The 14,923-nt window shown below is 37.0% G+C and overlaps 1 protein-coding gene across 1 annotated transcript in view; it reads left to right on the plus strand.

The window, feature by feature from the left end:
- The window catches only part of ACC (acetyl-CoA carboxylase), a 1,393,224-nt gene that overhangs the window by 374,719 nt on the left and 1,003,582 nt on the right, over positions 1–14,923 (plus strand). The window contains exon 19 of the mRNA XM_090408519.1: positions 11,554–11,682. Coding sequence (XP_090264645.1) covers positions 11,554–11,682 — 129 coding nt within the window. The remainder of the gene's footprint in view (positions 1–11,553; positions 11,683–14,923) is intronic.

Here is a 14,923-nt window from a genome sequence, read left to right on the forward strand (position 1 = left end):
TTATTCATCCATTTCACATCTACCTTATTTAACCTTCTCACCCTTGGAATTAATTTAGACATTTTATCTATTAGATAGGTTTTGAAAATCCCCAAGCTGCATTGATCTCATGTCCAGCTAACTCCTCATTCCATGCTACATCTGCAAGCTGTCTCCTGAGCTCTTCATAATCACCCCCCCCCCTTTGTAGTTCCACATATACCCTTTTCTTACAGAGGTTCTCACACGGCTGGCAACCACCCAGGTAATCACCTCATCTTCACTTACTAATTGGTGGGTGATTTGACACTTCCTTTATAATTACATCCTCTGATGAGATGACCAAATTCGAGACCCTCAATCCTCGTGTGCCCTCTGTTACATACTGTCTGTGAGGTAGTTATCCCTCAATAATTCAAGAGACTCATTTTCTTTACTTCCATTTGCTATCTCATCATTCCAGTATGTATTAACATAATTAAAATCGCCCATAATGATCACTCTTTTCTTATTTACTTGGCTAATTTGATTATACATTTCATAGTCACTACCATCCACATTTACTGGTCTATAACAACATCCAACCAAGTATTTCATTCTATTCATCTCTATTTCACGCCATACTGCCTCAAAACCACTGGCACTATTTCCCTCTTGCTTCTCTACTTTGTATAGACATAACTCTTTCTCTATCATCAATGGCGCTCCCCCTTCCTTTTTATCCCTTCTATCCTCACGAAACACATCATACCTTTCCATCTGTATTCCTGTCAGGATGTCATCCTCATCTAACCATGTCTCACTTATTCCGACAATCTTTGGGTGAACAGATGCAATTAGTGCAACCATTTCATCTGCCTTGTTTCTTACACTTCTAGCATTTGTATATAAACATACCAACTCATTCTTGGATCTACAGCTAGTTCCACTGATACCACTCATTCGATGTGATCTCTCCATGCTTGACTGGGGCCATTTCCCTTTCTGCTTATTCACTTTGAACCCTCTTAAATTTCAACTGTTTCCTCTTGATCCCTGGTCATCCCATTCCTTTCCTGTCTACACATGCTCTCACATCCTCTTGTAGCATACACCTTTCTCACGCTGTGTACACCTGTCCACTCCTGAGCCTCTCCATTTCCCTGTTCATCTTGCACACCAATTCTCTCATTTTCCATACTCATGCCACTTACTTCCTCATTCATAACCACCTCTTCAATCTCTCCTGTCATACTCTCCTGCTCTTCCACATCACTTCCCACTTCATCTGATTCATTTTCTATACTCACTTCTCTACCTTCCAGCAACAGTCTTTTTACACCATAACCCCTCAAATGCAGTCCATCACTCCCATACAGTTCACGTCATCCTTTAAACTCTTTCCACACATTAACAAATTTTACTCCCCTCTCCTCACACATTTCAGCCAACGTACCATTCACAATCCTTGCTCTCCGCTTCATCTCACCACAGTCATATCTAGGCCACATGCTTAATACTCTTCCTATCCTATCCTTCCTATTCTTTTCGTACAATTAATTGCATTAGGCCAGTTAAGATGAGCACTAATGTGCTATATACTCTTAAAACTTTCATATATCGATAAAAATGCAATTATACAGTCAAACTGATGTGAATTTTGTAGCATGGGTTGCATAAACCACGACAGCACACCCAACCTGATGGACACGTGATGCCCTGGCTTCTCAGATATATGTATAAATGGATGTCATTGTACACATTAGCATATTAGCCAAGCAAAGAAGAAAAGGGTATCATTATCAATGATTTTAATTATGATGGTGTAGATTGTGATGAGAAGATAGCATAGCACATTCATTTTCTTTACTTCAGTTTGCTATGGAAGTAAAGAAAATCAATTTCTTCTTTTTGAGGGACAACTACCTTAGGCAGTATGTAACAAAAGGCACACGAGGATTTGAGGGTCTTGGATTTGATCATCTCATCAGAGGTTGTCATTATAAATAATGTGTTGAGAGTGATGATGAAAGGATTACTTTGGTAGTTGTCAATATGAGGACTTCTGTGAGGAAAATATATATGTGGAACTACAAGGATGTGGATTAAAATGGCTAGGAGACAACTTGCAGTTGTATCATGGAATGAAGTAATGGATGGGAAGTAGATTGATTCTGCTTGGATGCTGTACTCCAAGGGTCAGAAAGTAGGTTATCAAATGGATGAATGAAAATGAACAGTGAGAATAACAACTAGTCTGTTGGGATGAAGGCATTATGGCGGCAGCATATAATGAGTGGTATTAATGAGTTACATGAAAATTAACTCATTAATAGGGAAGGAAGGTAAGGGTAGCAAAAGTGCAGAATAAGCGGCGGTTATGATAACTAATGAAGTCAAACCAAAACCCTTATGGAGTTCTTTCAATATGTAACAGAAGAAAAAAAAATAATTGTGAAAGAACAACATTGGTTGGTGATAATGGTAAAAGGGTAACCACTCTGGAGGATATAGTTGAAATTAAATGAGTATTTCATAAAGTTATTGCTTCCTTATGAATGTGACATCATGCAGAGTTTGAGTCCAGTGGAAAGGGAGGAGGGGGAGGGCGTATCTGTGAGTGAGCAGGGAGAGGTATATGGGAAATTGAGCAATGTTGATGTTGATAATCGTATGCATATTTTTATAGAATTATGCTAGAATAAGAATAAGGAACAAGGATGGCAGGGTGGGGATGGGGTAAGAGCAGGAAGTATGTTTTTTTGCATATAGAGTGGTAGTAATATCCAAGGTCATTCCATCTGGCAACATCATTCCCCAATATCGACTTCTGATGCTTGATTTCCATCTCCAACTTCAACTAACCAGGCAACTAGTAACATCTGAACGAATTAAGTGGTGGAAACTTGCTAACCATTTGCAACAACTTATAGATGCTGTCGGTCAAAATAGAAACTGGCCACACAGCCATAAAAAGATGGAATGAAACTATCATGAAAATCCAGGCAAGCACCAAGAAAATTCTATGTGCAACTAAACCAGGCTGACGATTCATAGACAAGCAAGTTTGGAGGCGGAATGAAAATGTCCAGCACATAGTGAAGGCCATGAAAGATGCACACAGGAACTGGCTACGATCTCAAACTGATGATACCCTCACTCAATACTGCTAACTCAAGATAATTGCTAAATGAGAAATAGTGGCAGCAAAAGCTGAGCACTACCACAACCTGCATACTTGCATGGACAAACCTGAAGGAGCTAATGACATATACTTCTTCTTCGATCTCATCATGCCTGAGGACTTTTGACCTTGGCAACAATGTTTTTCCATCTACTTCTGTCTCTTCACATAGCACTTACTTCTTCCAAGGAAAGTCATGAGATCTTTTGGATTTGATCTATCCATCTTGCTCTTGGTCTTCCTTTCCTGCATTTACCTCCGTCTTTTCCTTGCATAATTTCATTCTCGATGTTATCACATCTCATCATGTTGTATGACCAAAATATTGAAGTATTTTCTTGTTGACTATGTCATTCAATCCCTTTTTGATATTTAATTGATTGAGAATATTGACATTGGTTCTTTTATCCATCCATGAGACATTCAACATCCTTCTCCAGCACCACATTTCAAAACAGTCAAGTGACCCTTTGTCTCTCTCTTATCCAGTGTCCATGATTCTGCACCATAGAGAACGATTAAGAAAACATGGGTATTCACTAGTTTATATTTGGTAGCATTAGAAATATATGGGACTGGATGGTATTTCACCACGAGTTTTGAGAGAATGTGTTAGGGAACTGACAGTGCCTTTGCCTTGGCTTTTCAATGAAAGTCTGGCTGTAGGAAAGGGTGCCTATGGAATGGAAGGAAGGTAATATAGTGCCATTGCATAAAGATGGTAGCAGACTGGAAGTGTCTAATTATAGGCCAGTTTGTGTGTCATCAGTAGTTTGTAAGATCTTGGAGAAAGTAGTGAAGGACTGTATACAGCATTGGGCAGATGAGGGTAATGTTATGTGTGAGAGTCAACATGAATTTGTGATCAGGTGCTCTTGTTTTAGCAATATGCTAGTCTTTTATGATAAAGTTACAAGAGCATTAGATGAGGGAAAGGCATATACTGCCATTTTCTTAGACTTAGCGAAGGCATTTGACAGGGTGCCACATGATAAGCTGATATTCAAGTTACAGCTCATGGGTCTGGATGTCAGATTGGTCAACTGGATTCAGGATTGGCTGTTGGATAGGTATCAGAGAGTTGTGTATGGTGGAGCAATTTCAAGGAAGCAGAGGGTTACAAGTGGGGTCCCACAGGGCTCAGTACTGGGACCTATATTGTTTAACCTTTATATCAATGACATTGTCAGTGGATTGCAAGGGGATATTCAGTTGTTTGCGATGTGCGAAGCTGGGAAGGAGTATTAGTAATAGTACAGATGCTGCAGCCCTGCAAGAGGATTTGAATAAGCTAAATAGATGGGCAAATGAATGGGGGTGTCGGTTTAATGCAGCAAAATGTAAGGTCTTGAGGTTTGGGAAACATTGATGGGACACTGCATACTCTATGGGAGGAGTTATACTGGAGGAAGTAGGGGAGACAAGAGATCTGGGGTTGATGATTGATAGAAACCTAAAATTTAGGGGACATATTGCAAAGGTGGTGAAGGTAACACAGAGGATTGCTGCAATAATGAGAAGGATGCTGACCTGCAGAAATTAAAACAGTTATCATTCCATTGTATAAGACCCTGATCAGACCACACTTTGACTATTGTTCTCAGATTTGGTCCCCAGGATTTGAAGGGGATAAATTAACTGTGGAAAGGGTACAAAGGTGGATAACAAAGATGGTTTCAGGATTATACAATGATAGTTATGAGGATCGGCTGAGGGAATGTGGACTGCAGAGTTTGGTGGATAGAAGGAGGAGAGGTAATATGATTGAAACTTTTAAACTGTTGAGGTAGTTACAGGGTTGACACTGGGGAGTTCTTTTGCTTGGTTGAACAGCGGAAAGGAGTGATAACAAGAGGCCATCCCTGGAAGTTACGAAAGGAATCTGTGAGCAAGAGGGTGAGGAGTGGTTTCTTTGCATAGAGGGTGGTTGAACCATGGAATGCATTGCCTGATGGAGTGGTGAGAGCGGTCAATGAGTTTAAGGAGTGGTATGATAGACTTTGTTTCTTGGGGGGGAGCTGCTGAGAAACCAGCAGCTCCATTGACTTGGCTGTTCAGAAAAAGTAGAACTACAGGAAAGGTGGATAAGGTTGGTGGTCCAATGTTGGTATCACACTCTACATCAGTTTGTATTTCTTCTGTAGTTTGCAGAGAAATTGGTGAGAAATTGTATACATATTTGGCAAATGAGGGTAATATTAAGCAAACCAGAATTCTTAATAAGTAAGTCAGCAGATACCCTGAGACAATACAGAAAAACATAAAGCTATTCTATATGTAAAAGTTTCTGTACAAAATCATGTCGATAAAAATAATAATTCTTCCAAACGGCAATGATAGAACATGTTAACAGAGCAGCAGCAAAGAAAGATGTTTTTGATATAATTTACTAGAGTGTTTGCTTTAAATTTACAAGTAGTCTAATCTAGATAGAACATATTGTCCATGGATAGTTTATGTTTATCATGTACTTTAACTGATATTTTAATATATTTTGTCGTCGTTCTTTGTGTGTTGTTTGAATAATCGTGGCTGTTGCAATTCAGTTTGTGAGTACATTATCGCCCAACCTGCCACCACTTAAGGACTACATTTTACAGTATATGTACTGTAACCATACATCCTTTATTTAAGAGAACAGTCCTTTATTTCACTGCTTTGTCCATTAGATTTTTTTTTTTTTCTAAAAAAAAAAAAAAAATTTGTCCTTTATTTTGTGAATTGAAATAGTAAACTGAATATTGATGCCAACATATTTAACACGTTCGCTGCCAACTACGAGTATACTCGTAGTGGGTAATCCTGCTTCACAAGCCAGCTACGAGTATACTCGTAGGACGCTTACCGCCGGGAACGAGATTATTGTAGTGACCTTGAAGAAGTGAAAATGCTTGGCTTGTGGGGCTAGCTTCAAAACTGTGTATTCTCATAGAACGTATATGCTCTGTACAAGCCAACTACGAGTATACTCGTAGGTCGTTTACCTCCGGTAACGAGATTATCGTACTGACCTTGAAGAAGTAAAACAGCTCGGCGTAGGGGAACAGACCATGCCAAAGTAGCGTGGCAGCGAACGTGTTAAAGATGCAATTCATAAATTTTACCAAACCTGCATTGATTATTTAAATAACTGGGACAGCTCTTGCATGGAAATGGAAGTATTTGAATGAGTCCTACTAAGAGAAATCCCACTGTGGACAAAGATCGAAGAAAGCGTTTAGTTCATTTCCAGTCACTGCAACTTAAATATAAATGATGGCGAGCTATTTGATGAAGTTTCATATATTAAAAGTTGTGTCACCAGTGAAAAGATCGAAGATTGTTCAAAATGGCGACAAAATGACAAGTCCTGCCAACGTAGATTGGTTGAAAATTTTAAATATTACAATGATAAACACATATTTCTTAAAGACATTTTAAAAATCGTTGAATTTTGCTCATGTCTCCCTGGATCTAATTAAGCCCCTGCTGAACGAGTATTTTCATTAGTGAACAATATGTGGGCCAGCGAAAAAAAACAATTAAAAATCGAAACATTGAAAGCATGCATTTATACCCAATGCAACTTTGACTTGAACTGTATACAGTTTTATGAATTTTTAAAACACAAACCTGATTTATTAAAAAGAGTTCATTCTTGTGAAAAGTATCAAAATTAAATTTTTTAAAGTAATAATATGATTGTTTAAAATGCTATGTATATGCTTATATTTTATAATAAAAGTTATAAAGCTTTTTAGTTTTAGTGAAAAAACAAATAAATGAAAATTTCTGATTTGTCTTTTGTTTTCTCCAAAAAAATATGGTCACCATAAGTATATGGCAAGATTTTGTGATATGTGGTGCTTGCCATGTGTTCACATCTCAGCAATTAGAAATATGTCCAGTAAGAGACTGGGGGAGTGTGTGTATGCTTAAAATACAGGAAATGGGAAGAGAACCATGATATGGAAATTAGCATAATAGACTTCGACAGTGTTATGCCAGAAATAAGTGAATGCTGAGCGAGTGTGAGGAAGATGAGCATCATGCAAATAGGGATATAAAATTAGAGTTTAGTAGATATGGAAGATACTGTTGATTGAATGAGTGAATGTCAAGCGAGAGTAAGTTGCTTGGAGAGATATGAGGAATGAGTCAGAAGCATGAAATCAGCAATTAGGAGACTGGAAGTAATGGATGAGTGAATGAGAGTAGGAATGAAAAAATAGTGGGAATTATAGAAGGGGAGAAATAGGAGAATCAAGGGAACAAAGGGAATGAGAGGAAGGCAGGCCAGTACAGGGGCTAGGGATAGAGAGAGATGACATGGAGGCAGGTAAGTGGAATAACAAGGAGACAAAGTGTCAGAGGAAAACAGGAGAGAGAGAATGAGGGATTCAGGTGAGCAAGGAAGGAACAGTGTGATGCATGGAGATTCGATGATCCATGGAGTGCAAAATAAAATGCCAGAGGAGTTCTTGCCTGGAGGAATGATAGATGGTGATATGGTGATTAAGTGAGAGGAAGGAGAGGATAAGATGATTGTGATAATGGATAAACTGAAGAGGCAGTGTGAATTGGCATGGCAAGAGATGAGATTATTGCTTGATGCTGTATGGGAGAAGAGTGAGAGAGGAAAGATAGTGTGTTACCCAGGTATGATAATGCTCTACTTAGAAGAGTGTCAGTAATAACTGGTGTGATAGCCAGAATGTGTCCAAAGAGATGCTTGGATCATGCATATGCCTGGGGGACATTTGAAAGAAGAAGGAACTGCCTGTATTTGAATGAGAAAGAATGTAGGCATTGTGGGCAAATGAGAGTGTTGGAGCAGGAAAACAAGAGGTATCAAGGTGAATGATAGCAAAGATGGTTACTTGTGTTAATAGCCACTTGTCAGAAGAAGAAACATGATGTAATCAAAACCAAGTAGAGTCTGGATTTTGCATTCTAGACAACCTAGCATTATTGGGAATAATGTTAGGTATAGAAACACTGGCGTTGTGTTAATATTTCTTTATATGAAAGCCAGGAATATCCAGAATAAAGGGAATGAATTGGTGGCACCAATTACCTCAGTCTGTCCAAAGATTATTCGGATTAATGTGGCATGATGGTTGATGGAAGATGATATACAGACAGGAATAGAAGTAGCAGGGTATGACATTTTTTGGCAGGATAGGAAGGACAAACATAATGATGGAGTATTACTTTTGATAGAAGTTTTTTCACTTAGTTATACTATAAATTAAAGATACCAAGAAATTTTATACTTGGTTTACTCCTTTATCCAAGTGTAAGCAAACAAAGTTTGCACCTGAAGTATTTTCAGGACTGGGGCAACTCGTGCTAGAGGTGGTATGACTTCACATCACTTGCCTTAGTATTCCGTAATGACTTCAAGTCAGAGTTTATTATCATTATCACTTGAGAGGGTGGTTAGATTCTTCTCATTGTTATGTTTGAAATCCAGATATAGAATTCTTTTAAACATTCTAGCAAATCATATCCTTTTGTATGAACTGGAGTTTCTGCAGGAGTGAGGGAATGGCCAGATATGTTGACTAGCCTGTTAATTGCCAGGTTTACCTTTTTTGTTGGTTTTTGTTTCTGGGTAAGTGAGTCAATTTTGTAGTTGAGAATAAGTCTGTTTTTATCATAGAAATATTGAGGAAACTGCCTTGATAAATCTAAAAGCAAGGAAAAAAGATCACTGTTTAAGATAGAAGATATTGTCACGTTTGGTGGCTCATAGTTGATTGCACATGAGTGCATGACTAGTGGTGATGTAAATGCTATGAGCATTGGTTTAAAGGAAATCCTTGCTCATAGCTTACTCTGCCAAGTTTACCAGTCTTTTTGGTCATTTCTTCCCCTTGAAGGATAATTAGACAAATTTTTAATGGAACTTGTGCCATTGTAACATTATTATACACACATATTCACAAGAATATAGTAATTTTATTACTGTAAATATTTATATGTAAAAAAAAAAATAGTAAACTTTTATTAAAATTATTGATGTTCATTTCTGCTCTTTATGTGGGATGATGCTTCCAAATAAATCCATCACATGTTTACAAGACTCTTAAACTAGATTAAATACTCACTGTAGCAATTTGGCATGCATAACATAGGTTCATGAATACTTTCATTATATCAAAAAAAAAAAAAAAAAAAAGCTGAGATTATTACATTAATTATTGAAAGGATATCTGTAAGAGATAATTTCATTTCTTTTTTTAAGTTGTGATAATGTATAAGACTGTGGATGATATCCATGATTTTGGGAACATTGTCGTTGGTACAATGGAAAGAGAGAGAGAGAGAGAGAGAGAGAGAGAGAGTGAGTGTGTGTGTGTGTGTGTGTGTGTGTGTGTGTGTGTGTGTGTGTGTGTGTCACTATTGTCAGTAAATATTTTTGCCGGCCTGGTTGGCCAAGTGGTTAGCATATCTGCTCTCCAGCCAAAAGGCCGCAGGTTCCAATCCCGCTGTAGGCGTGGATATATGTGATTTTTTTGAAATACTAGTGGTGGCAGGCAGTAGATGGCGTTGATGTAGTTGCGGTTAGTTGTAGTTGTTAGTCCTCCCCCCAATGAGTCTTTGGACTCCCTGGAGGTGTCACGTAATAATAATTTTTTGCCAGCCTGGTTGGCTGAGTGATTAGCGTATCTGCTCTCCAGCCAAAAGGCTGTGGGTTCGAATCCAGCCATGGATGTTTGAAATTACTAGTGTTGATGATGAGCGGTAGATAGCATTGGTACAGATGATGATGATGGTAGTTGCAGTTCGTTATAGTTGGTGGTTTAAGTGGTGAAGACAGAGTTGTTCAGTAGGTTCCCTCCCTCAGTGGCTTTGGATTCCCTGGAGGCTTTAAATTTTTTTGCCAGCCTGGTTGGCCAAGTAGTTAGCATATCCGTTCTTCAGTCAGAAGGCTGCGGGTTTGAATCCCACCATGTGCATTGATGTTTGTGATTGTCTATGAAAATATTAGTGGTGGTGGTGGTGGTCGACAGTAGATGGCATTGGTGTAGATGATGAAGATAGTTGCAGTTGGTGAAATGAGTGGTGGAGACGGAGAGTTGTAGAGTTGGTGACCTCCTCGATGAGCCTTTGGACTCCCTGGAGATGTTAAGTAATAATAATAATAAATATTATTAAAAAATTTTTGCTGGCTTGGTTGGTCAAGTGGTTGGTGTGTCTGCTCTCCAGCCAAAACACTGTGGGTTTGAATCCTGCCATGGATGTTTGTGATTGTCTGTGAAAATACTAGTGGTGGTGGGCAGTAGATGCCATTGGTGTAGATTATGATGGTAGTTGCGGTTCGTTGTAGTTGGTGGATTGTAGTTGTAATGGCGGTGACTGAGAGTTGTAGAGTAGGTACCCTCCCTCGATGAGTCTTTGGACTCCCTGGAGGTGTTGCATAACAATAATAATAGTAATAATAATAATATATGGTTATAGCTGTTATGCGGTTAAAAAGTTTGTATTTTGTTTTGTATGTTTTATTCTTACCATTTTACATTTTGATGTACATTTATTGGTTCATCCTCCATATTATTTTCAGTCTCATACTATTTTCAACCCCATTGTAATGTTTAGTATTAATAATATAAGATAAAGCTGCTTGAAGTAACTACAATAAACTATCAATCATCAACCATAGTAGGAAAAGCAACTTGCTGGTCAGATAATTGAATGGTCGCACAACTAAAGGTTTATTTACATGGTGCTGTCCGTGGAGATAGATGACAGTAACTCGTTCAAGGGTTGGTTATTTGAAAGCCAGATAATTGCGATCACTGTACCTATTCTAGCCATAAATACTGTTAAAATTTATTATTATAATGACACCTCCAGGGAGTCCAAAGACTCATTGAGGGAGGGCACCTACTCTACAATTCTCTATCTTCACCACTCAATCCACCAACTACGACTAACCGCATCTACACCAACGCCATTTACCACCACCACCACCACTAGTAGTATTTTCACAGACAATCACAAACATCCATGCCCATGGCGGGATTTGAACCAGCAGCCTTTTGACTGGAGAGTGGATACACTAACCACTTGCCAACCAGGCCGGTAATTTGAAGTGCATAAACCTATAATCTATTAGTATGCAGCACATTTTATCCTCGCATGTTAATTATACAGAGGCAACTTCATTTCCAGTATGCTTTGCTGTAATGCATTGTTATTAAATAATTAGATCCACCTGAAATTAGATTTCACAGATTTATAAATGGATTTGTAGTTCATTTATAAATGAATTTACAAATCCATTTATAAAATTTCATTCCACTTATTAAATGTTTTTTTTTTTTTTTTTTTTTTTTTTTTTTTTTTTTTTTTTTTTTTTCAGATTTAAAGCAAATAATACCAAGTGTTTTAAATAATTTCAAATTATTCTGCTAAATCTTTAGATCACCATCTACTGGAAAGCTTATTCAGTTTCTTATAGAAGATGGATCACATGTTTTTCCTGGACAAGCATATGCTGAAATTGAAGTTATGAAAATGGTTATGACACTAACTGTAAATGAAAGTGGATGGTAAGTATTTCAGTGTATGTCGATTTTCATGTTTGTGAATTTTTTGAGTTCTGATTATAATTAATCTGAACTACAGTTTCTTCATTTAATGAAGTGAGCAGTAGTTCAAGCTTGTCATTGTAGCTTGTGGAGTGGGTAATATACTTCTATATTTGCATGTGAATATCTTTATATGTAAATAAATTTTGTTGCTCAGCGCAAATCCAACATTGAAGAAGGTCCCTGAAAAACTAATCCCTAACCCATCTAACTGTACACTAATACACTGCATTCTTGATTTACACTATGGTTAGGTTCCTCGTGATGCCAGTATATATATTGAATTGGATTGCATAAATGAAATCAAAATTTATAATGTATTTCAATGAGGTGCATTCAAAGTAGAGAATAGACACTTTAATACAATAATAGAAAGGGTTTAATATTATTATTATTACACCTTCTCTGGAGTCAGCAGATTCATTGTGGGAGGTTCATTCAATTGACAGCATATTTATCATACTAAATATTAAAATTTTTAATACTCCTTGCATTAAAAACATATTCTGGTAATGCATTCCATTCACCCACAATTCTCCATGAAAAATTCTATGCCTCCCCCCCCCCTCTTCATCACACTTTAATATAACTTCCAGGGATGGCCTCTGGTTATCTCCCTCTTGCCTTCTACTTTTGTTATAATCCTCTCTGGTTAATCTGTTAAAATCTCCTCATTAACTTAAACTTAATCATATCACCTTTTTACTCCTGTCCATCAAACTCTGCAATCTACATTTTTTTTTTTTCAACCTTTCTCTCCATAACCAACATTTCCAAATCCTGATATTGTATTAGTCACTCATCTGAATCCTCTCCAATGTTTCCCAATCAGTGAAAACTAGGTGACCATATCTTAAACATCAAATTATATATAATAAAATCACATTTATATAATAATATGTGCTGGCATAATACGTAGTAAATAGTCATTGGCATTACTGACAAAATCCTGGTTCTTTGAATCATTTGGTGGCTCTTCTGATTTTTTTTATTTTTTATTTCTTTTTAAATAAGAAAGAAAGATTTTTTGCATTTCTTGACATCTCCTTTCTGCAAAACATGGTAGTAAGTTTTCGACACTGCATTGACTCTTTCTAATAGAAACAACTTTATTTCCAGTCAGAATTTATATTCCCTAGCTTTTATATACACCTAAACCTCTTTTTACGCGATAGATACGTTCCTAAAAATTACGCATAAATAGAATTCGCATAAAAAAAACAAACATCAAAAATAAATTCGTTAGGATCATAAGATTTTTATTTACATTTCATGGAGAACACACATACATATAATGAATTTTAATAACTTAAAAAAAAAAAATATTCATTTCAGTTGTTTGCTAAGGATTCTATAAAAAATTATGTTATTCGTTATCAGTTTCTGAAAATAAACGCGAAAACTGTCGTTTTCATGAGACTGTAATAATGGTATTATCCTCATCGACTACTGCCTCAACTGTGGAATTCTTCTTGTCATGTCTTGAACAAAAGTACCACTGATTGTTTCAGTAGTTTTAGGCATGAACTCAGTTATTAATCGCTGTGTTCATGCTTTAGATAGTCGCGATATAATTCTCTGTATGAAGACATCAACAACTTAAGCTCACGTGAAAACTTCCCAGCACGTTCTTCATTTGGATCATGTCGGGCAAAATAATTGCCTAAATTACTGGCCAGTTTAAGACCTTCTTTAATAATATCAGCAGTAAAAGTAGGATTATCTTGATCATTATCATTAACTTCTTCTCTTTCAGGAGTCTCAGAAACAATCTCCACTATTTCGTCTTCGCTAAAAGGTTTATTAATTAACAATTCTTCGATATCTGCTGACGTAAGATCATTAAATCCTTCTCCACCAATTTCCCATGCCGAACTTATTATATTGGGGAATTCTGCAGTATGATTAAAGGGAACAGGAGCATTCTCTTTAACACATGTGGGCCAAATAGCTTTCCAACATGCATTCATAGTTTCTGGTCTCAATTCAGATAACGATAATCGGCCCTGATCAAAAAAGTCCATATTGAAAATTTTTTCCACACATCCATAACTGACAGTGTTTCATCATCATTTAGCTTGTTCAAAATGTACTGAAATGTTCGTCTGACATAATATGTTTTATAAGTTGCAATTATACCCTGATCTAGAGGTTGTAGCAATGATGTGGTATTGGGTGCAAGAAAAAAAATTGCACATTTGGGTGTTCTATGGCAGGATGACTAGGTGCATTATCAAAAATCAAAAGCACTTTAAATTCGAGACCCTTGTCATTCAAATAACGTCTAACTTCTGGCACAAAATGTTTGTGGAACCACTCAGTGAAAATATCAATGGTCACCCAAGCTTTTTTGTTGGCCATCCAATGAACTGGCAATTTTTGAAAATCTACGCTTTTCATTGGCCGTGGTCTTAATGATCGATTTATGAGTAGTGGTTTTAACATCCGATCTCCTAAAGCATTCAAACAAAATAGGAGTGTTATGATGGATTCAAAGCAGCAAAAATTCCTTTGCTGCTCTGAACCCACCAAGAGTTTTTTGCATTTTTGATACGTAAGTTCTGTTTGGCATTTTTTCCAGAAAATGCCGGTTTCATCCATATTCCAAACTTGTTCACTAGTGTAACCTCCATCTTCAATTATTCTGGCAAGTTTTTGTGGAAATGCTTTAGCAGCTGTTTCATCAGCAGAAACCGTTTCACTTTTAATTTTTATATTACGAAGAGCATGTCTTTTAATAAACCTTGCCAGCCAACCATTGCTTGCATGAAATTCATATTTTTTCCTCGATTGAGATAAAGTATCTGGCTGCAGTTTTTTAATCTGTTCATAAAATCTTAATGCTGATTGCTTGATGGAATTTCCATCAACTGGCATTCTTTTTTGTACATTATCTTCTATCCACATCACTAAAGCTTTTTTGGCCTTTTCTAGAACAACATCTCTTGTGTATGATGATAATTTCGCACTTGATTTTGTACCAGAACATACCACTTTTCTAATAGCCTCTTCATTTTTTTTTATAGATCTGACAGTTGATTCACGGACTCCAAAATGCTTACCAGCCGTTGCACCTTCCCCAGTTTGAAGACGATCTAACATTTGAATTTTTATATCCAAGGAAACGGCTTTCCTTTTTTTTTTTTTTTTTTGTTTTGTTTTGGTTATCAGCAACATCATGTGAGGGCTGGATTAAAATCTT

Source organism: Typopeltis vanoorti, chromosome 18 (assembly GCF_054136105.1).
Source record: "Typopeltis vanoorti isolate ZY-2024b chromosome 18, IOZ_Tvanoo_1.0, whole genome shotgun sequence".
NCBI lineage: Eukaryota > Metazoa > Arthropoda > Arachnida > Uropygi > Thelyphonidae > Typopeltis > Typopeltis vanoorti.